Source organism: Ursus maritimus, unplaced genomic scaffold (assembly GCF_017311325.1).
Source record: "Ursus maritimus isolate PB19 unplaced genomic scaffold, ASM1731132v1 scaffold_18, whole genome shotgun sequence".
NCBI lineage: Eukaryota > Metazoa > Chordata > Mammalia > Carnivora > Ursidae > Ursus > Ursus maritimus.
Window position 1 is genome coordinate 677,764 of NW_024424230.1, and position 23,213 is coordinate 700,976.

Here is a 23,213-nt window from a genome sequence, read left to right on the forward strand (position 1 = left end):
CTGACGGGGCAAAGGGTGTGTCCCGGGGGTGGACGTATTGCCAGGGGCCTGGCTCCCAGTCACTCTGAGTCTCAGCTTCACCGCAGGCATGGGGAGCATAAAGAGCAGGGAGGCTACGTCTGAGGACTCGACCATATGGAAGGGGAATCTGCAGGGGATGCTGGCCCTCCCTGACAGCGACCCACTGTGGAGCACAGAGTGCATGGGGTCCGACCCCACGGAAGAAGTGAAGAGAAGACACAGAGAGGAAGAGGTCCTGCTTAAATGGAGGCTCAAAGTAGAGTGAGCTGCAAGGAGCCATCAACAGGAGAGTCTGCAAGGAAGCGTCTGTGATGTGTCACACGGGGCAGAAGCAGGTGTCCTGGGTAGGACAGTGCGGCCCTTGAACCAGGTTCGACTTTGTGGGTTTGGTTTTTATGAATTCTAGGTGACTGGGGGCCCTGTTTTGATGCGGGCATGGGCTGATATGCCTTAGCTCTCCAAATAGATAAACTGTGCACAACACTGTCCTCGTGGGAGCAGTGAAGGAAGATGCAGGAAGAAAAACACAGTAACGAGACATCTGTCGTCACAGGAAGAAAGCAGGGATTACAAACAGCATTCGACCCACACAACTTGCTTTAAGAAACTCCACTGTCTACACTGCGTACAACACGATCCCGTGTGGTTTTACAAAGTGCATGTGACATAATGAGTGCATCGTGTGTGTGCAAATGTGTACACGTTCACACACAGTGCACGCACCACACCCAGACCCCCCACACGCATGCACACACATACATGCATGCACACACATACATATGTTCACGCACACGTACCACTCAGACCCACACGCACACACGTTCATGCACACACACCACACCCAGACCCCCCACACGCATGCACACGCAGTACATGCACACACGTACACGCACACGTGCACGCACCACACCCAGACCCACACACATGCACGCACACCCACGTGCACTGGGGAAAGCCTGGCAGGACTCGACATTAGCAATGGTAAAATTATACGAGGTGCCTGCTTTCTTTTTTATACTTTGTTATATTTTCCAAATTTCCAAAATGAATACAATATTCCTTTATAGTTAGAAATAATATATAAAAGTAAACCTTGATCAAGAAGGATGAACTGTAAAGCTAAAGTACATCTTCATTCACACATACTATTACGTTTCTTTTAAAACCTCCAATTATCAACTGTTAAGCTTCCTTTAAAATACACAACTATTTAAAATAAAATAAAAAAGTCAAGGACACTAAACCTGAACGTGGACACTTGGCAGGAATTGTCTTGATTTGAAAAGCCGCAGGATTTCTGGTCTCCCAGCTCAGGGGAGACAGGTGGGCCCCCTCACGGGCCCGGGCACACACGGGAGGCTCCTGGCGGAGGCCCGTGGCTGTCTCTCCTACTGCCAGGTGTCTGTTTACGACAAACCCATGAGCCGGTTGCACCTGGTCGGCCTGCTGAGCCAGGAGCGACCCGTCCGGAAGCCGTGCTGCCCGGAGCCCACGGTGCTTCCTCAGGGCTTCTCGGGCAGATGGGAAACGGGTCAGGACCAGAAGGAGCCCGTGTGTGCGCGTGTGAGGTCCCGAGCGTGGGAGGGAGGCCTGGACATCACGGGAGGGGAGTGAGCTCCAGAGCACAGGTTTCTCCCTGGGGCCAGGGAGGAATCTTTTCCATCTGACACCAGTTGGAAAGTCTTCTGGCAAATGGATTAGAGCTTTGGAAAAGGAAGCTAAAGTCCCAGTAAAGATGCTTTGTCCTGATACAGCCACCTGTGAGGAGCAGGGCGGCCCGGGCCTGCCGCGAGTGAGCAGCCATCAGACAGCTACCTCCACGGAAGCCGGGGCTCCCCTCATGACTCGGAGTCCTACCAGCCCCGGGGCAGAGACAACTACCTAACAGCTTCAGAAATCCCACCATCCAAAGGCTCCCTGCAATAGCCCAGGGCCCCCAGGAAAATAGTACGGTCCCGCCCTGAGCCCTATTTCTGAATAAGCCAACTTCCCATTTCCCTACACTGTTAGAACGGCCACACACATCCGTCCACAGTCAGCGGGGTGAGCTAGGGGCCACACACGCCCGTCCACGGTCAGCGGGGTGAGCTACAGATCTTGGAAGAACTTTGAATTTCTTTAATCACCTGCCGACCATGTATACTTTATGTTAGCCTGAAGACTCCTGCTGCTTTTCTAGGATCAAACAGCACACACACACATACACTCGATAGGAAAGGTTAACGCTACGATATCAATATCACTTTGAACACTGAACAGACAGACCATCAGACCCAGCTACTCGCTGTCTATAAGAAATCCACTTTAAACGTGAAGGCCCCACAGCGCGGTCTGGGGATGGAGAACGGCATGCTGGCTAGCACCAGCCGCAGAAAGCTGGAGTGGAACATCCTCCACCAACGACCACGGGACAGTCACTACTTCTCAGGTACCTACAAGTGCAAACAGCGCCAAGCTGTGAGAGGCTGAATGTCTGCGTGGTTGCATGCACGCCGGGCGTCTGTGGGCCCGAGAGCCGTGCAGCGGCCCCCACGAGGCCAAGGCCCCGGCTCAGCGGCCTGCCAGCGCCTACGAGCACACCAGCTAATCGGCAGACAGAATGAGCAAACCCGAGCGGCACAATGAGACCTGACTTCACATCTAGTTCATGTTCAAAACAAGAGTCTACTAAGTGACGGGTGCCAAGTACGCTGGTGGAACCTCGTGCAGCCCGGCATGCCGGGGCAGGTGAGGCGTCCACTCACACTGAGAACAGCCGGCTTCCTGCGGGGCCCCTGGTGACGACGACAGCCAGAAGGTAGGCCCAGGGGTGAGCGCAGGGTCCCCGTAGGTGACGGGAGCGGTCAGCGTTCAGGGTTTACAGAGCATCTCCTGGGGGCAGGGGCCTGTCCTCCGCGGTCACACCACTGACCTGCCTCGAGCGGGTTTTGTGTCCTGAAAGCACCTGTTTCAGGAAGCGCTTTCCCAGAGTTTCCATCTCGTCTGGTACTGCTCGTCGCTCCTGCGAGTGAGCAGGATGCCCCATGTGCGGCCAGGAGCCCCCGGCCCAGCCTCCAGAGCTGCCCGGTGCCACCATGAGCTGCATGTCCGGCCGTACTTACCGGCTTGCACAGGTCTCTGTCCAGCTTTGCCTCCATTTCCCAGATGTGGTGACCGTCTAGAAGAAAGGGGCAGAGGGAAGCGGGTCACTCTGGGTGCCTGGTTGAACCCACCACCCAAAACCACGTGCCTTCGCCACGGTCTCAGGGGATCCCGGAGACTGCCGCCCTCTGATTAGCTCCGGCCATCCTGGCTGTTAGCCTGTAACAGCCCAGATGTGGAGGCAGGGAGTCTGGAGGAGCCCAAAGGCCCCCAGCTCTGCGGGAGGGAGCCACATGCAGTGAGCGTCCCAGAAGTCTGTCCCCCTGCCTACCCACAGGCACGCCACCCCAGCCTCACGCCAGATGTGGGAAGATTTCCACATGCCACCTATGTCAAGGCAGTGCGAGCCCATGAGAAACGTCAGGACCCAGGGAAATGCAGGGTCCTCAGACCTGGACCCAGGTCCATGTCCTGGCTCTTGTACCCGCCGGCTCCAGCCTCACCATACCTACACTGGGAAGCACGGGCTCAATGACCGGGTGCCTGAAAAGCCTCTGTGTGTTTTGGGAGCAATTTTTCTAACAAGTGAAGGCCCAGGAGCACGGTCCTGCCTCTGCTCAGAGGAACTGCTGGCTAAATGAGAAAATCCTTTCTGTGACGACTTCTTGCCACATCAGGATACAGAAATGCAAAACATGGTATTTTTAACCTTACCCCAGTGGCCGTTTGCATGTTTAAAAAAAAGTAAAAAGGCTCCAGATAGGTAGTGAAAGGACTCAGTGTTCTGCAGGCCCAGGCCTGCGAGGGAGGGGGCCTCAAGAAGCCCACTGGCGGGAATGTCTGCAAACCGAGTTCTTGGCCTCTGGAAGCCCCTCTACGGGCCGGCCAACTGTGTGGGGACTGGCTGGTTAGTGACTCTGAATTAACAGAGGTCAGTCTCCTGCTGAGGTCTCCCTCCGCCCCATCTTCTACAAAGTCTGTCCCCAAACGAACAATTACAGCGAGACATGCTTAGTTTTTGCTACAGCTCTGTTTCCAAAGTAGAGACGTATGTGTCTTGCAGACCCTAAATTATAAATAAATCAGACAAAATCTCCTTTTTCTTCCTGACAGTGAGGGCGGGCAGGGGTGGAGGGTGGAGACAGAGGGAGGAAATGTGAGTCACACAGAGCCCAGAGCAGCGGCGGCTGCCAGGACCACACCAGCTTCTCGGGACGCCCGAGGTTCCAGCACAAGTTACCCACCAGATGAACCCACTCGGGGATAAAATGCAGACCAGCGGCCCAAGGGATCAGCATCCATGTTTCCTCCAGGAAAACAATCAGAAACTAAAAATACGCTGTGCCGTTCTCAAAGGCACCAATCAAGACTTCCACAAAGCCGCTCACTTTCTGGACCCCAGAAGCACCCTTAAGCCCCCGATCCCCCCGAGCTGACGGACGATCGTGAGCCGTGGGAGCTGGGGATGGGGGTTCCAGGTGCCCTGCATGGGGACCCACCTTGGGCTGGTAGGCAGGGGCCCCACCCACCACTTGCTCAAGGAAATCGAAATTATTCTTCCTGTAAGCAAGTCTCTCATGTTCTTGGTGCCTCTAAAAAAAACTCTAGAGAAATACAGCTTTAGGTGTTACAACCTGGACAGCTGAGGGCAGCCCTGGCCACTGCCCAGTCTCTATTGGTGGAAAGCATGGCTCAAGTGTCCCTGAAGAATTCTCAAGAGTCTCTGGGCCTCCCGTCGGAGGGGGACACGAAGGCACAGCGAGGATGAGGGGGCAGGAGGGAAACCGAGGCCCACAAGGGGCCGGGGCCAGGGCGTTTAGCAACAAAGGGGCCCTGCACCCACCATCTACCCTCCAGAAGGGGTCAGAGCAGACCTGGCCTTCCTGTGAACACATCTTGTGGGCTCATCCACGTCACAAAGCTGGTGGAGTGCTTCGTGGGGCCCATTGGCCAAGTGCACCAGCAGAGCCCCCCTGCTCCAGACTCTCCGGGGCCTGTGAGCGCCAGTCCTTGTCAGAGCGTCAGCCCAGGGCTGGCAAGCCACATAGGCCCACTGTGCATGCTGTGTTCAACTTTCCCAAACACCAACCCTGCTACGTGCAGGTTCATAGAGCACAAGCAGACACAGACAGATGCTCCCATTAAACGCTGGGCTTCTGGAAGGCCCATGGTGCCGGAGCCGGTCCCTGCACTGTCCTTCTCACCTGCGGACTGGGAATCAAGCCTGGGCTCTGGCCTGTTTGCCCTGACTCTTTGTATCTGTGGTTGAGACACAGCCCACGGAGGCAGGCACATGGCCCATGTGTACTGAGGGTCCTAAATGAGCTGCTGTCCACTTATGTAGACACAGAAACGTATACAGACTGTCCGAAGATGGCAGCACTGAGGCCACTCAACGTGGCTAATCATCGTGGACACTAGAAAATTACAAAACCACTTCCCACGTGCACGAGCGCCAGAGGGACCCCGTCGCTGGTCTCCCCAGGAGCTGGTGGTATGAGGCCCTGACGTCCAGCCTCTGGCGTCCGGCCCCTGGGTGTGGGCTTCTGTGGAGCTCCGGCCAGAGGCAGGCCCGGCCTGGGTGCCAAGCAAAGCCCCAGCCTGTGCGGGGACGGGAAAGGCCAGCCCTGCACCAGCACTGGCACTCCAACTTATCAAGCTCTCCCTGGGTCCTCAGTAGGAAACTGCGCAAGCCCAGAAGTAAACATGTTCCGAACCATTAGGGAATTCCCTGCAGTGTGAGTCATCAGAAAGGCTTCCCCGCCACACCCGCCCGCCCGGAGGCTTCCACAGCCCGCCTGCGGCTAGTGCCGCCTCCAAGCCCAGCTTTAGTCACACAGCTCCCTGAGCGGCTCGGGGCCGAATGGGGCCACACGTGGAGGCCCCCGGCCTCTGCAGGGGCACGGCAGCTTTCCCGAGACACAGTTACTCAAGCCCCCGGCGAGCAGGGGTGCGGACGCCCAGTGACGGGCTTCCTACCAACTTACAGCAACAGCTGAAGGGTTTGCCGGCCACGCATCCGGCGGGCAGGATAGAAACAGCAGAGGCCCGATCAGACCGAATCGCACGTCTGCATGGCGGGACACGCATTTCCGGGGCCCGCAGCCACATGAGCACGGTCTCCTCCTCACCTGTCTGCCGGCCGTGGGAGGATGCTACACGCCGAACCACAGCGCGCTGTCACCGGGGAAGGCAGTGGGGGAGGCGCAAACAGGGGGCCCCTCCACACTCCCTGGGGGCCACGGAGGAGACGGGGTGCTGACCCTCAAGCAGGCGGGGTCGGCGGTGGGGGGGGGTGCTCTGGGCTGTTCCGGCCAGGCTGGTCCTACCCAGGGGGAGTGCCTCCACACAGCTGGTCTTCACTCCCCTCATGCCCAGAACTCCCCCAGCCTCACACTCTGGGGCACCCCCAGCGCCACTCAAAGTGGCCTGTTTCCTGCAGAAGAGACTTCGGAGCAAGAAAGACATCGGCCTCCTACCATGGAGCTTGTGCGGCTGTTCCCCTACGCGGCCGAATATGGCATTCCAACAACCGGGACTCTGCGCCTGGGCAACGTCCAGGGAAGGGCACACACGTCCACACACAAACCTGCACACAGCTGTTTGCACCAGAGCCAAAAGGTGGGCACAAGCCCCAGTCCACACGGCAAGCAGATAAGCACAGTGCGGTGCATCCACACGACAGAACGCTACCAGCCTTGAGAGCGACGACGTTCCGACACCCGCTCCTGCTCGGACACACCTGAAGACGTGCGCTCCGTGCCCGAGCCAGCTGCAGCAGGACCACTACCACTGCTCGAGGGCAGTGTCCGCAACCAGCTGCTCCACACAGAAAGTGGCTTCGAAGACTCCAGGATGGGGAGACCGGGGCGGATGGCGTTTGCGAATGTCTGGAATTAGTGGGGTGGCTGCCTAGCTCTGAACATACCAAAGACGCCGGAACTTTAAACGGGTGAGCTCCGTGGCCTGTGAGTTAAAGCTCAACAAAGCAGACATAAAACATAAGTTCTCCAACCCGCGTGTGCGTGTGCGTGTGCGTGGCACAGGCAGCCCTGACACAGGACGGAGCCTGTGTGACCTTGTCCAGCAGCGTCCTCTCCACACCCACCCACACCCACTGCCCTCCCCTTCCCCTCAAGACTGATGGCTGCGAGAGGCCGGGATCTGGAACAGAAAACCACCCCCGCTGGGGAGGGACCTGGGCCCACTTGCTGGATGTCACCTCGGTGTTGACCCCAAAGGATCCTCTCACAGCAGGGATGCAAGGACTCTGGTCTGACTCGGGAAGTCCCGTGGGGCCCTCAGAGAGGCCCTCTTGTCCACGCTGGGTCCTCTGCGCCCCCTCCAGCACGGGTCACCATGCCCCAGGAAGGACTGGGGGAGGCCCAAGGTCATGCTGACCCCCCACTGGCTGCCCCCATCCCTCAAACGCTGGGCCCGGAGACCATGTTGGGACACCAAAGAAAGCCCAGCAAGGGAATGGAATTCCCACCAGGCTGGGCCGAAGTCGCATCTCCCCAGTAGGCACCAAGGCACATCCTGGGACATCAGTAAAGGGAAGCTCTTGAGCGGGGGAGGAGGAGGGGTTCCGGGACATGGGCAGACCCCACAGGGCCTGCTGCGCGCCATCCACCACACCTCCCACTTTCCTCCCCACGGGGCTCCTCCCGAGACCACTCGAAACATCCCGTAGTTTACAACCATGGGGCAAACGTTCAAGGCTGAGACCACAAAGTAAGAAAAAGCCTTCTTGAAACCACATGCTGACTTACTGCCTCCCCTCCGCTCGCTGGAAATGCACGTGGCTTCCAGAAGCGTCACTCCTGCATACGGTCACAGGGGGCGCTGTCCGAGGGGGCGCCAGCTGTTTCCGCCACCTGTGCAGCCAGGCCCTGGCGGGCTGCACCTGCTGCCTGTGGCGAGCTCACCAGAGTGGCCTGAGAACGCTGCCCTTGGAGGTCACCTTCTTGGCATGCTGACACGGGCGAGCAAAGGGGCAGTGGCTGTCCGTATGGACAGATGCGCCCTCCCGCCGCCTCCCACAACCACCCTGGGAAACTGCAAGGAGACCTCTTCCCCCACACCACATTATGACCTGCACGTGTGTGAGCCGCACTGCCAACCGGCGGTGCCCATGTCTGCTCAACATCCAGAAACGTTTCAGAACCAGCATGCCAAGAAGTGGGACCTGCAGCCCCGTGGCCATGGCCCTGGACCACGGTGGGAGAGGAGGTGCGGGTGCTGGCCAGGCTGCTGCTGCATCCTTGCTGCCAGAGCGCCACTGGATGACCAGAGCCGCGGAACGCACCCCTGCTGGCTCTGCCCAGCTGTGGCCAGACTGGAACAGAAAGATCACAGGGCACCTGGGGCTCCTGGGCACACTGTCCCTGCCACACGACGTGGCCAGGAGGGCAGGGAGGCTGCACCACCACAACAAGAGGAGGTCCTCACACACACAGCCCCCACTCATACTCACAGACCGTATACACCTGCTCACACGCCTGCTTACACACGCCCTGACACACAGCCACTCACACACACTACCTTACACACACACACGCCTGCTCTCACACACCTCACACGTCTTGCCAGGTCCCCATAGGCCCTCCTCCTGCCTGGGCTGGCCCACAGGGACCCTCCAACGCCCACCAGAGGGGCTGGTGTCACCTACAAGGATGCTGAATGCTGCTCTCACCACAGGCGCCATGCGCCCTTCCTTCTCCGACCCGCTCCTCCCAGGAGGGGAAGCGTATCTCCCCGGGAGGCACAGTAGCTGTGGCCGGCCCCCCAGGCAGAAAGAACTACTCCTTGAAACCCTCACAAAGCTCTAGATTGCTAGTGTGTAAGCCCAAAACGACTGCAGGGAGGCCCAGACACGGGGTGGCGGGCACCCCGAGACACCCAGAGCAGCCGGACCGGCAGGACTCACATTCAGGACTCCTGGGACGAGGGTCTCCCTGGTCACATTCTGGCCTTGGTGCCAAACAGCAATTTAAACACTGAACTTTGCAACAGACCAATGATCTCATCAAAGGCTTCCAAGACAACTGGGCTTTTAACCTACATTGACTTCAGTGGTTTCTCCAAAAAATCAACTAAGAAAAGCCTAGTTACGGTTACAGAGCACGTCGGGACGCGTTAGGAAGGGCACGAGTGCCCCGTCTGCCAGGAGTCGAAGGTGAAAGGGATTCCTTCTTTTGGAAACATGACTTGTGTGTACATATGAACATGAAACCACCTTATTTGAATACAAACACGAACTAGCGACCGCGTCTAGACGTGTAACCATGGGGTTTAGACCCACTTGTGATGTGCACAGCCTGCGACCACATTGCCACCCATGCCTGTGTCTCACCGGCCTTGCATGGGGCGCTGGGCTGCAGGAGGGGTGGCGGGAGGGCCCCCGGGTGAGGACGGCACCGGCCATGCAGCCATGGACTAAGGTCCCCACACTGCGGGCTCGCGGCCAGCCTCCACGTGGCACCACCAGGCCATGGAGCAGAGATCTGGGACTGAGCCTACCCTGCAAAGGGAGCCCCACAGGGCCCACAAAGCGGGGAGATGCCCCATGGTCCCATCCTGGCACCAAGATGATGACCAGTGAGGGAAGACAGGGAAAGAAGCATGTGGACTTCTTCACGCTGCAGCCAGAAAAGCAGTGACCTGGGCCACGAACCAGCACGTTGCCTCGCTGCACGGCAAGCAGAGCCCCACGTCTGGTGACCCTTCCCCCCAAACACTTATTCATGCATTTAAAGCTCAAAAGGTTAAATCATTTCAAAATTAGTCTCCTCCAAAGAATGTTCCAGTAATGCAAATTCTGATGATTATGCTTAGTCGGTTTTCTCCATAATTCACAACATGTTTTCCAATTATGTGCATGATTACACAGGCAGACCACGCTGAACAAGCCAGACTTTCAAGCCCATTTTGATGGAAGCACTTAAGCTTCCTGCTCTTGGCACAAAATCAAGACCCCGTTGTGGAGGCTGAACCTCGCCATGGTTTCCAGTGGTCAGCGCGGGTCCTGCACTGGTTCCCTCCGGAAATGGGGAGGAGAAAACACAGGCCAGCAGCAGCCCAGTGGCAGCCGTCCTGCTGGGGACAGGGCGTCGTGCCCGCAGGGCACTCGGCAGGGACCTGGGTCCAAAATCAAAGCTGCAGAGAGCTTCAGAGAGAGGCGAGCCCCACACACGCTCTCGCCCAACCTTGTCTGTTATCTGCGCCAGTGCCCAGGGGCCTGTCCTCAGATGGGTCAGGTGTCCTGGGGCAGGAGCTGGGGGCTTATTACCCAAACATCAGAGCAAACACAGTGTTCACCCTGGACGTGCAGCAACCCTGCCCCACAGCACACACAGGGCTGCACCTGCCAACATGTCTATACGCGCAGAGAGGTCTACACACACCTAATGGCTGGGAGCCCCGGAGGCCACCGGTCACACGGAGAACAGCAGCACCCAGCTCTGCACCCCGGGGCGGCACCCAGAAGGGGGCCAGAAGGATGCCAAGGGGGTGTGGGAGGCCTCTGGTCCGAGTGTGGGTCCCACCGCCTACCACGGCCACAATGCGTCCCCAGGCCCGCCGCCAAGAAGGCTGTGGCTCGGACAGGCGAAAAGCCCTCGTCTACACAGAACAGAACGGCGCTTCCCGAGACGACCCGGGCAGCAAGCGGGGCTGGCCGCGGGCAGGGGCAGAGCTACGTGACCTGCTCCCGCTCCCCCCCCCCCAGGAAGCACCCCCCACCAGCGCCCAAAGCGGGACAGTACCTGGTGCTTTCTCCACAAAAATGACTTTGGAGTCCTGCAGGAAGTTGTGGCCGGACAGCACCATCTTCTTGCCGCCGAGCACGGGGCAGCTGGCCGCGCTCTGCTTCTCCACGAGGGGCAGCTCCTGGGCCGACCGCTGGGCTGTGCGGGCAGAACAGGGGCGGTGAGCACGCGCCCGCGGCCGCCTCGCGCCGCAGCCCCGAGAGGCGCCGGGGCGGCCAGCCGGTCAGGAACCCGACGTCCGGCGGCTCCTCGGCTGCCGGGGCGGGCGGGGCGCGGACACGGAGGCCACCTGCGTCAGACGCAGCCGCCGCACGCAGGCTCGCATCATCACGCAAACACGAGCGGGGCAAGCGCACATCGGGTTGGTGCGCGCGGGAAACTCCAGACGTGGCGACGTGCGCACACGTGCGGGTGTGCGCGTGAGCCTCGGCGGACGGAGCTGCCGCCCAGGGGCGCCTCGGCCTCGGCCGGTGCCGCAGGTGCTCCGCGTGGACCGGACGGCTCCGGCTGAGGAGACGCGTCTGCGCGCGGGGTCCTGGCGGAAGGGAGCGCGGGCGCCGGCAGCGGGGAGCCACGGTGAGACCTCACCCCGGGAGGGGGGGCGCCGCGTGAGCCGGGGGTGGGGTCTCGGGCGCTCGGTCCGGCAGAGCCAGGGGCCGCGGGACAGAGACGCTGGGACAAGGCCGGCAGTGGCCAGGCAGCCAGGCATGGAGCGCAGGGAGGTCGGCTCATCTGGGGAGGACAAGACGTGCTGAGGCCACCTACCCAAAGTTTCTGGGCAGAAGCGGCAGCGGCAGTTTCTGTGGCCAGCTACGCACGGTGGTGTTCACCCACCCAGTGGGTCTGGAGGGAGGAGGCCACGCTTCAGACACGTGGAGTGGCCTGTGGCAGACCCCTGGGCCATGCTGAGGTGTGGGGACAGGTGTCTGTGGGGCTCCATGAGGGGGCCACGGGACAGACATTGCAGGGAAGGAGTCCTGGGCACTGAGGTGGGTCAGACGGTCAGGTCAGAGGTGAAGGAACCAAACCCAGACCCTCCCACTGAGCCAGGGGGCAGGAGAGTGTCCTGTGACAGCCACATCCTGAGAGAGAAGGAAGAGGGGCCGCTGGGCAGGAGACATTCTGGCAGTGGCCAGGGGGTGGCCAGGCCGGCCGTACCTCCTACAAGAACACGGAGAGGCCTCCCAGCTGTCCCGCCCCGAGGCCTGGGCATAGGGCAGCTTGTGGGGTTTCCACCAATGAGCTCACGTGCTGACAAAAATCATCAAGGTCACCGCCAGAGGACACTGAGTCCTCGCTGCAGCCAAGCCCCTGCGGGAGCAGAGGGCTCAGGCCCAAGGCTGGACGGACCTGAATCACGCCCACGACAAGAGAAGGGAAAACCAGGGGCTGGCAGGGAGGGCAGGAGAGCCACATATGGGCCGACCAACTCAGGATCACTCAACCCCAGGGACCAGATGCCAAAATCCTGCTGCTCAGGCTTCTGAAATGCAAGGGATTAGCTCACACGTAGCGAGCGCAAGCATCTTGGGGTTTCAGGACAAACTGTCCTCTTTTCCCCACGGGTGCCGGGAGCAGGTGGGCTGGCCGCACGCAGAGCCCGTGAACCCAAACCCAGCGTGGCAAGCTCCTCCGGGGTCTCCGTGACAGGCAAGGAACGAGAGTGACACACACGTGAGTATAGTCCACGAGTTGCCACGAACCACAAGGACAGAAAAGGTGCCAAAAAACAGAGCGTGTGACACGGGGCCGGCTCTGATACTCACAGCACTCGATGGGGTTCGAGGCCACTTGCAAGGACAGCGTCCGGCCGTTGGGCTGCGGGATGTGGACACGGAAGACCAGCCTCACCCTGGTGTTCTTCCTCCCTATGTCCGTCTCCCCTTTCCGCAGCTCGATGTCCGAGTTTCTGAGCTTCAAAATCCCGGCACAGTCCACACTGCCCGGAACAAGAGTCCACACCTGTCTTTCAGTCCCTGACACACAACACAGGGCGCCCTGCTCTGCCCCTGGCCCAGAGGTCCCCATACAACAGCACGCGAGGGAACAGCCCCGTACTTCATACCCTGGGAGTGGAGTGCAGGGCACCCAAAAGTTGTCAGAGGCGGGGAGGAGGCCGCGAATACGGGCCTCTTTGCACACGAGAAGATCAATCATCAGCTCAGAGACAGCTTCCACGGAGCCACAAGAGCAATCCGCAGGCACATGAGAGCCACTCGCATCAGTGACAACAGAACCTCCCAGGGAGAACTCTGTCTCCAAAGACCACGCTCCTTCCATTTCCAGTGTCTGTATGTAGTCACCACCGAACTCAGAAATAAACGGGAGTCGTTTTCAGGGGGTAAATGCAGCACGAGGGCGGACTGGCCACGGGGACTGAACTATTCAAGTGCCATATGCACAGGGCCGGAGGCCCTACAACCAACCCATCACCCTATGGATCTGTGGTTTACGTGGGTGTTGAGCTTAGGGCAGAGATGTGGGGGAGAGGTGGGCAGGCAAGCCGCACCACCCAGCGCCCTCCCCAAGTGCCCTGGCCACACGCACAGCTTACATGGCTCGCATGTTGTTCTCTGGCAGCAGTGGGATTTCCAGGACTTTGGTGTTGGAGAGGATGGCTTCATGACTGGTGGTGGAGACGGTCTTGCCCGTGATCCGGTGGACCTGGTAGAAGGCGTGGGGTCTCAGCAGGCGGTCGTCGGCCGTCCCGATGAACAGCTGTAGTGTGAGTGGCTCGTTCTCCAAGTAGCCGTGTAGCTGGCAAGAGAACAAGATCCCCCATTAAGCACCCTACACACGGATGGCTCAGAGCCAACGGAATATTTATAAGCAGGGGCTAATTCACAAGGAAATCGTGTAGCAGGTGCTAAGTGCTAAGTCCCCTGGCAGCCCTGCCCTCGTCTGTGTCTCTGTGACAGACTCTTGGTCATGTGCCGCTGTGAGCACTCCTGTCTCCTCCGTTCAAAACACACACCCACATGTGCCCCCCCACACCCACGTGTGCCCCCACATGCACTGTGTACCCCCCCACACCATGTGCCCCCCACAACCATGTGTGCCCCTCACGCACCCACGTGTGCCACACACGCAGTGTAGCCCCCACGCACCGTGTGCCCCCCACGTACCCATGTGTGCCACACACGCACCCACGTGCCCCCACGCACCGTGTGTCCCCCACGCACCCACGTGTGCCACACACGCACATCTTGCACACGTGCCATGCCACCACCGTGAGCAGCACCCAGCGTGCAGTTGGCGGCGATGCATGGCTGTGCTCAGCTCCTCCTGCGGCGGCAGCTGCTGGGAGGGGCCCCCACCTCCCCGCAAAGCCTCCCCCTCCAGCCCACCTCCTCCCTCCGTGTGCCTCCCTGGCAGCTTGTGACAACGCCGTCTACACTTTGCCTGGCAGATGTCTGCTGTAAGGACCACGGGTGGCTGGCGCCATCCAGAAAACTAGGATGCCAAGCTGTTTGCAGAAAGTCTTTCCGTAATAAACACAGACATGCGCCAGGCAGGGCAGGGTCCCCTTTCTCACTCACAACCCGTCCTAACAGCAAGGAGGACACTTGCAGACAAACAGCCATAAACACGGTGGGTCCCTTTCTCCCAGCTCAGGGCCTGTCCCCTCCAGGGGCAGGTGACGGCCAAATGCAGCCCCGTGCCCGCCAGCTCGCACCCCCAGAGCCTGGAGTCTAGAAAGGGCCTGGCAACCCCACGCTGTTTTGCTTCTTCTACTTTTCATTTTCGCGCTCACTTTCCTTGACAACAGGCAGTCACTCTCACACCACCGTCCAGTGTGCCTAGTGATACTGCGTTGCGGTGACAGGTAAGCACAGAGGCCAGGGCCGCCTCCCCATGGCAGTGAGACAGCCAGCGGCCAGGACCCTGGCCCCGCAGGCCTCTGAGGTGGGGCTCTCCGAGAACCTATGGAAGGACAGCCCCGCGGTGCAGACATACATCCTCGCCACCCCACCCGCAGGGCCCAGACGTGAGAGCCAGACGCCCAGTGAACACCCCGAGCACACTGCTGTGGTGCCAGCACACGAGGTGCAGGTGGTGGGGCCAGGAGGGGTGAGGGCGCGAGGGCACCCGCGCTGACACCCAGGCTCTGTCTCTGTGCCGTGAGGAGGCCACCCTGAGGGTCACAAGGACCTGCCCGGCGGCACAGGCCCGGACACGGGGGCGGGGGCGGGACTGGCGGCCGCCGTGCCCTCGGGGGGCCAAGCACAGACAGCAAATGCCAATGGGAACAGACGGAGGGCATTCCTGGGAGTGCGGCAGCCAGGAGGGGACGAGGTGAAGGCCGCAAACGGGGTGTCATGTGGAGAGACAGAACTCTGGTGTGAACACAGAAGGGGGATTTCTCCGCAGGTGGGAGGGCCGTGGAGGCGGCGCTTAGAAGCCCCCGTAGGCTCTGTGCATGTACCTTGGCCGCACGCGTGATTCCAGCCTGCTGTGTGCAGGTTTTTAAACTCATGTTACTGTCCCAACTTGAGAACAATAAACTTCAGAAACAGACACGAACACCTGTGGGTGCTGTGGGGCTGGTCTCCGCAGGCTTTCCAGGCGCAGCCGCGGCTTCCGGAGCGATGCAGGCCGGCCATGCACGACCACTGCCATCGCCTCTTCCGCGCACCAGGTGCTGGCCAGCGAGAAGCCATTGGAACATGAAAGGCCCGCTGGCCGCACGCTCACGTCTAAAGGCTCCTGTCTGCACCCCTCGCATGTCCCCCGCCCTCGAAGGAAGCTGCTCTAGGTCTGGGATCAAAGGTGCACATTCGTCAGCTGCCGTGAGGAGGTAGGAAGGTAAGCTCTTCCCCCGCATCGGGCAGCAAACATTTCATTTCCTGGAGAATGCAGGTGTCCATGTGCAAAGTGCACGCACATCGTTTTCCACGTGGGGTGACAGCCCAAGCCTCCCCGGGGTGCCCCAGCCTAGGGATGAGGACACAGCTGCACACCGGGCCGTGCCACTCGGAGGTTGGTGAGAGCCAGCTGCTGTTTCCATCACCAGCTTCAGGCACCACGACATCTGCTCCAAGTACGTGAATGTCTTCGTCCTCAACCCGACTTAGATCTTCAACACGAATGTCTGCAATGCCGTACCGAGGACTGAGAATGGAGACCCAACCCGAGAATCTATTAACCTGGAAGAGCAACTACCTGCTGCTCAAATCAGCAGTGAGCTGTCAATCAAAACCACGCTGACAAAAGACTCATTTACTTACTGTTTTGACTTACTTAGAAGATAAGTCACTTATAAGTTGGAGTTCTCAGGAGAGGATCCGCACAATGATTGTTCAGGAGGCAGATTTGCATAGTCAGCAACCTGAATGCCAGGGCCCGGCCTGCCACCCACCACAGCAGAAGAGTACCAGACGCTGGTGTGAGAGGCCACTGGGTGAGGCTGAGGGCCAGGGCACCCCGTGTGCTCTGCGTCACAGCTGGGGCACAAGAGACTCTGAACACCACCTGGGGAATCTCCGGGAGACAGAGGTGCTCCATGCAGGAGGGTGTGCATGGACGGGGAGCAGAGCAGTGTTCCCTAGTGTCCCGCCCACACCCACACACCTGTGTGCTCACACTCAATCATGCAACACGCGCACACACACACACCCCACGTGCACACATGAACACACAGCACACACCTGTGCACTCACATTCAATCATGCGACACGCACACCGCACGCACATGCACACACACTCAGACCCCACCCACACGCACACAGCACACACCTGTGTGCTCGCATTCAGTCATGCAACATGCACACCACACGCACATGCACACACACCTACATGCACACACACACGGCACACACCTGTGCACTCACACTCATGCAACACGCACATGCACACACACTCAGACCCCACATGCACACACAGCACACACCTGTGCGCTCACACTCAAAATGCAACATGCACAACATGTATGCACGCACACACAGAACCCACAGGCACGTGCACACGCGCACACACATCAGGGCTTTCCAGACACAGTGCAGAGCGCTGTGCTTGGTCGGGAAGTCGGGAAAGAGACACAGGCATTGGGCAGGCTGTTTTCATCGTCTTCTGCCTGTGACAGGGTCCCACGCATCCAGAGACGTGGTCATCGTCAAAGTCGTTTTTTCATATTCAAACGATTGCACTTCCATCAGATCCACAGGTGTCTGACCCACACTCCACACGTGTCCAACAGGCGTGTGCACATGGGCAGGGAGCAGAGCCTAGAGCTAACGCCTGCCTGAGCCTCTGCAGAGGGCCTGGAGATGCTGCAGCCATGTGGTCGGCATGTGGGAGAGGCCACGAGACGGCTTCTCTCAGCCCTGCCATGGATTTGCTGTCCTGTGACCCCATGAACACGAGGACCTCACCAAGGCCACAAAAGTGAGCCTGCACACGACAGCCGTCTCGACGCAGTTCTTGCTGATGTTGCTTTAATCCTACAGAAACGAAATGCCTCTGCTTTCCCAGCTGAAAAGCTTCCTTCCCATGTGAACACACGAGTGTGCCCACATGAACGGTGCTGGGTCAGAGTCGGGGCCCAGACCCGCCTGTCCGGCCCGCTCGACTTCCCGCATCCTTGCTGGAGAGGGTGCTTCAGTCCTTTGTTAATTTAACGAGCTAAGAGACCTTTCCGCCGTGCTGGACTCAAATCTACATTTTTTTTAAAAAGATTATTTATTTATTTATTTGACAGAGACAGAGAGGGAACACAAGCAGGGGGAGTGGGAGAGGAAGAAGCAGGCTCATAGCGGAGGAGCCTGATGTGGGGCTAGATCCCAGAACGCCGGGATCACACCCTGAGCCGAAGGCAGACCTTAATGACTGTGCCACCCAGGCGCCCCTCAAATCTACATTTTTATAACAGAAAATGTAAAAGTGAAATCAGAGCCTGATAAAGGGACAATTTTTTCCACTAACGGCTTTGTCCTGTGACACTTAACACAATCAGACGTAAATGAGTCTTTGGCCAAAGCGGTTTCTCGTGTGGCTAAGGCGTGTTCCACGGGTGAGGAGGCAGCCCCGCAGGCTCAACCCGCAGGCCCCGCGGCAGTCACACGACTTGGAAATGACAGTCTGCACGTCCCCCGGGACCGTACAGTGGCGCCTCTCTGGTAGCGTGCAGAACGCGGCGGATTGTGGGTATAACTTCGTCCTTTTAAAAACATGCCATTTCAGTGAAAATGGGAATATTTAAGGTTTATCCTGGGAGATAAACATCTATTATTTAAAACACGAAGTTCATTTTCAGGAAAATCATTTGAATACTTCACATGCTCCCCTGCACGGGCTTTCTGCCTCTGGCACGTTTGGTGTCTGTCAAAACAATATTTATAAAATTATCTGTCATAACAACGACCTCTCTTTGCTTCACCTAAACAAAATGTATTATTCCGTTTTCAAGGTGTAAGAGCTGCTAAGTTTTCCACACGTAAAGATGTGTGTTTTTAGCTCCTGTGCTGACCTCAGCACTTACGGGGCAGGTGACAGGCGACTGACAACTGGGGCAAGTCCTTTTGAGCAGTGCCTCGGGCGCCCGCGCGGCTGGGTCATGGGGACATGGCCAGCTGAGGTACACTGCCCACCTCTCGGCTGGTTGTTTGGGTCGGCTCAGGCAGAGCCATCGTTCAAAGGGAAATTACACGTTTCACCCCCGTGTGAAATCCGCGTCTTCACACGAGGCCCAAACAAGCCATGTGGAGACGGAAGCCCAGCTCCACGACAGGATTCCCTTTTTACCCCCAAACCTGCGGCGACCACAGTGACTTACAACCCTATGCAGTGCGAGCGCTGCTGTGACGGGAAGTCCTGAATCCTCACCCAGGGCGGGCAGGGAAGCCGCGCCTGCTGCCACCAGGGGTTCCGCCCCCAGAAGCGTTTCCTGCATCCACACGTGCTCCCTCAATAACGAGAAGGGAAGTCGCACGGTCCCCTGACATGGGAGGTGACCACGCCACAGTGGCAGCATTGGGGCTGGTGTCCACGTGGGACGGGGCCCAGGGATCAGCCGTCACGCCGACCCATGCCTGTGATACCACAGTGCACAAACACACACCACGCGGCAAAGACACCGACCTGCTGCCCTGGAGACCTTGTTAACGGGACTGGGAAATGAGAAAGCCAGGACCAAGAGCACACGGAGCTGGCGGTCAGAGACCCTGATCCATCTGAGAACACACACGTGACAGGTCCACGCCGGCCTTCGCTGGCCATGCCCCCAGGCACCTGCCAAAGACAGCGTGGGCAGAGCCTTCACGGCAGGTATGAGCTCCGTCTGCTGAGACATGAGTGTGTGGGGGCCCCCAGCTTCGTGACGATGTCACCAGGTAAAGACACTCAGGATCGACCCCGAGAGGCTGGCCGTGTTGTGTATGCAGGCCTGTGGGTGTGCATGTGCACAAGCGTGCACATGCAGAAGCGAGTGCCTGTGTGCAGTGTGTGAGTGCAGATACGGACAAAGTGTGTGTGTGGACACAGGTGCAGGTGTGCGTCTCCCGGGATGCACGTAAAGGGGGCTGCTAGCACGTGGCCCGTGGCCCAGAAGGGGCTCCTGGCCAAGCGGGCACTGGGGGAACCAGGCAGGCCGAGGAGACTGTCCTGCAGAGGCTGCAGTCACCAGCTGCAGGTCTCACCCCCAAAACACCTGCAGGAAATCCCGACAGTGTCCGTGGAGCAGAGATCCGGGGCCCCACAGGCAACACCACGCCAAGTCATTTCAACAGCTCCACTGAGGGATCATTTTCTGTGGCAGAAAATTCACCCATTTTGAACCAGCGAACTTAAAACATGAAGTCTTTGCTGTAAAAGAGCTCATGGACGGAAGGAGAGCCGGTGAAACAGGCTTGTTTTCTAATGTGAACGTCGGTGTCGTGCTGTCTTCTCAGGAAAAGCGAAGGGAGATTCAGTCGTGGGAGGACCGTGTGCCCCGTAGGTTCCGCTGGGTTCTGGGAGCCGCTGCTCACAGACGGCCCTGAGTGGGGCACACACAGCACATTGTCCCCACGAGCCCCAGCTTCTCCGAGGCAGGAATGTCTGCAGAGTCTGTTTCCTGTGACAGCCGTCCACACATCCGTGGTCCATCTGTGCAGCTAACCTGCTTGGACTGGTCCTGTGTGCAGGCAGCCAGCCGAGTCCTGGCCAGGCGTGACCAGGAGGGTGTCTATCCCATACCTGGGCCCCTCCCTTCTCTCGAAGACGAGCATTCCCACGAGGCAGGTGCCGGCCCCTCGGCTGACCGTAGCTATGTCTGAATGACCGAGAGTCACAGAGCGGGTTCTGGCTCACTTCTGAGGAAGACAGAAGATGGAGAGGTGTCGCTCTCACCAGAACATCAGACGGCAGTAATGGGCGAGTCCAACAGTCTCCATGACAGCAGCTGTGCCATTGGAGGAGGACAAAGGACGGCCTCATGCATGACAAAAGCAGGAGTGGGGGACCTCAGGACGGGTCCAGAATCTGTCCCGAGTCCAAAGCCTCTCTGACAGACTGCAGCGGCAGGGCCAACTGCCCTAGGCCCCATGGCTTCAAAGGCTTCGATCTCGGTCTGTCTCCGTCCCCTCTCTTCTCAGGCCGCGTCCAGGGCGTCCATCCCAGCGGTGCCTGGCTGTGAGATCTGGTTTGGGGTGTGGTCAGCAGACCCCTCCATGGGAGAGTATGGATGGGGAGACCGACGGTATCACTTAAGGCTAAGCACACGGTTCTCGTGGCCACACTCTGCAAAGACTGGACACGTGGAGTAAAGGCTAAGTGTCCACAGTGGGGAAAGCAGCTCACAGACCCACAGACGGAGCTCCTTATGGCTCCAGGCTCTAAAATCCATAAGCCCTTCCCAGCACCTTCTCTGGGTGCCCAGGTGTACCCTTCAGAAGGGATCCGTGCAACCTGGAGATAAAGGACCTAGGAATGGATGCCCCGTATCCTGTGCCACAGGAGGGAGCCAGGGGGGTGAAGTCTCTCCCTCCACACACATGCATGCACGCACACACCAAGTACACAGGCTCAGGCATGTGCACACTCGCATGTCTCTATGTGTGCGTGTGCATGCACGCCTGTGTGTGTGCGTGCATGTGCACATGTGTGCGCTACAGCCAGCAGCAACACTCAGTTTACACGGGCTCACTTACACTCTCCTGGGAGAGAATTTAAGAATTCCTCCTGGGAACGAACAATGCGAGGAAGGTCCTGCACCAGGTTCATTCTGATTTAGGCAGCACACACGCCTTCTGGGGATGGGTTCACACTGCGCTTGGTCGCACACAACAGAAGGGTTCTAAGGGGCTGCACGCTGCTCCTTCCAGGAAAACGAGCTAATTTCTAGAGTTTCTTGCACTTTGGCATATAGAATTTTTCTATCTTTCTGAAACAGTAAAAAATAAGAAATGAGGGTCTTGGTTAATGAGTCTGCCGTGTAAGTATTTGGAGAGCACAGATGCCGGAGACTGTGCCCCCTCAGGACCACTGGCCACCGCCCACGAGTGGCACGGGGACAGCGGTCGGCCTCTGGGCTCAGACTCACTTCCGCTAACAGGACAGTTACGGTTAACAACAGATTTGAAACTTTTCAAGGACTTTAATAATCAACTGTTCACTCAAAGTGTCCCTGTATTTTATTTCACGCGACAGTGGGATCACATCTCAAACAAAGCACGGAGGAAACAGAGGCGACCAAGAGGCTCAGAGCTCGACCGTCCCTCCGCTGCGCCCGCTCCTGTCTCCAGTGCTCGGGGGTGCTGGCCGGACGCACAGACGCAGGAAGGCGGTGTCTGAAGCAGCCTTCGGCGTGTGTGCCATGTCTGCTCTCATTGGTGGACGTGCCGTGTCGCGGAGGCAGCAGGTGGGGCTGGAGTCACACATCTCCTGGCTGACCCCCCGCATCCCAGGTCGGGACATCGTCTCCGGGAGGAAGGTCCTTGTGTTTTGAGAGGAAAAGCTGGGCAGAGTCTGGCGGCTCTGCGGTTGTGAGGCCGTAGCTAACCAGGTTCCTGGTCTTGACTGAGGGAAACGGAGACCCCATCCTCGCCCACAACTTAGCCCTACAGACGCCCTGCCTGTGGAGTGACCTGAACACACGACCCCTGGGCTCTAAGAGCCAGATCTGCCTTCTTCTCCGGCCCTGGCAAAGCAAACTTGCCACCGCCCAGGACGTGACATTTCACATTCCCAGGGGGTCTGGGGTGCCAGGCGCACGCCGCACGCAGGAGCCGGGACAGCCCGCCGCTCACCGCCCGGCTTGTCCTCGTCACCAAGACCTCAGACCTGCCCCTGCAGACGAGGGGAGCAGGACGGCAGATGGGACGGCTTGCATACACCGGTCAGACGAAGGTACGAGAGTGCGGTCAGCGTGTGAGCTCTGCTCGCTTTGCAGCCTCTGCCACTTGACTGGCGCGTGTCTGTGAATCAGCGGCGGATCCGGACGCCGGGAGAGGGAAGGTTCCGGTCCAAGGCTTGTTTCCACTTTCAAGCAGGTCGCCTTGAGCTTTTCCGCTGAGTGGTTCCTGTGCAGCCTGTGACCTGCCCCTGAGCACAAGGAAATGGGCAGAATCCCCGCTGCTGGAACAGCCATGCCGTAGGAGCACCACAGGGCTTTCGTGGAGGGCATTTGGCCGCAGGCGAAGGGAAGCTCGGGTGCACACCGTCGCTACAGCGGGACAGTTCCCTGCTAGCAACGTGCACTTGGACCTGCTGCCCGCTAGCTCACAGCACACAGGTGTCTCGTCCCACAGCCGGAGCAAAGCACCCAGCACCACCCCCGTTGGCCACCCAGCCCCGACCCCTGTGGGCTGACCCTGCGGACGGGACGGTTCATGCTTCAGACGTGCCCACTTTGGAGCTAGACGTGACCGGGTGCAGGAGACCCAAAGATGTCACCCACACTCTGGGGACGACGGGATGGGATTCACACAGACACGCATGGAAGCATCCAGAGAGAAGAAATTACATTAGCTGTGGATCAAAGAATGTTTTGCACGGAAACACTACATTTAGCATTTCTAATTAAAAACACGCTGAGAAGCCCCGACTTTCTGCTGAGGGAAAAAATGATCTAGAAACGGAGTGCCTGAAAGCCCCAGAAACCATTAGGAAACATTACACTGAACTACAGCGACAAACACACCTTTGGTGATTCCAGAACCCAGAGCAACCCCAGGAGCCTGGCCACAGAGGAGAAACAGCAGACTTCAAAGAAAGCCCCATCCACCCACACGGCAGGTGTGGACTCTGCAGAGGCATGCGGCTCGCGGAGGAACCCGTCCAGGGGCTCACGGGGGACACGTCCAGGGGCTTGCGGGGGGGAGATGTCCAGGGGCTCACGGGGGGGGACACGTCCAGGGGCTCGCGGGG

General features: G+C 58.9%; 1 protein-coding gene across 4 annotated transcripts in view; it reads right to left on the reverse strand.

Annotated features, from left to right (window-relative positions):
* NFATC1 (nuclear factor of activated T cells 1) overlaps positions 1 to 23,213 on the reverse strand; it is a 107,771-nt gene that overhangs the window by 45,635 nt on the left and 38,923 nt on the right. For all 4 annotated transcript variants that reach the window (XM_040632417.1, XM_040632419.1, XM_040632420.1 and 1 more), the window contains exons 4-7: positions 13,426 to 13,628; positions 12,638 to 12,810; positions 10,869 to 11,009; positions 3,123 to 3,178 (exon numbers count right to left, since the gene is read on the reverse strand). In XM_040632417.1, the coding sequence (XP_040488351.1) occupies positions 3,123 to 3,178; positions 10,869 to 11,009; positions 12,638 to 12,810; positions 13,426 to 13,628 (573 nt within the window). The remainder of the gene's footprint in view (positions 1 to 3,122; positions 3,179 to 10,868; positions 11,010 to 12,637; positions 12,811 to 13,425; positions 13,629 to 23,213) is intronic.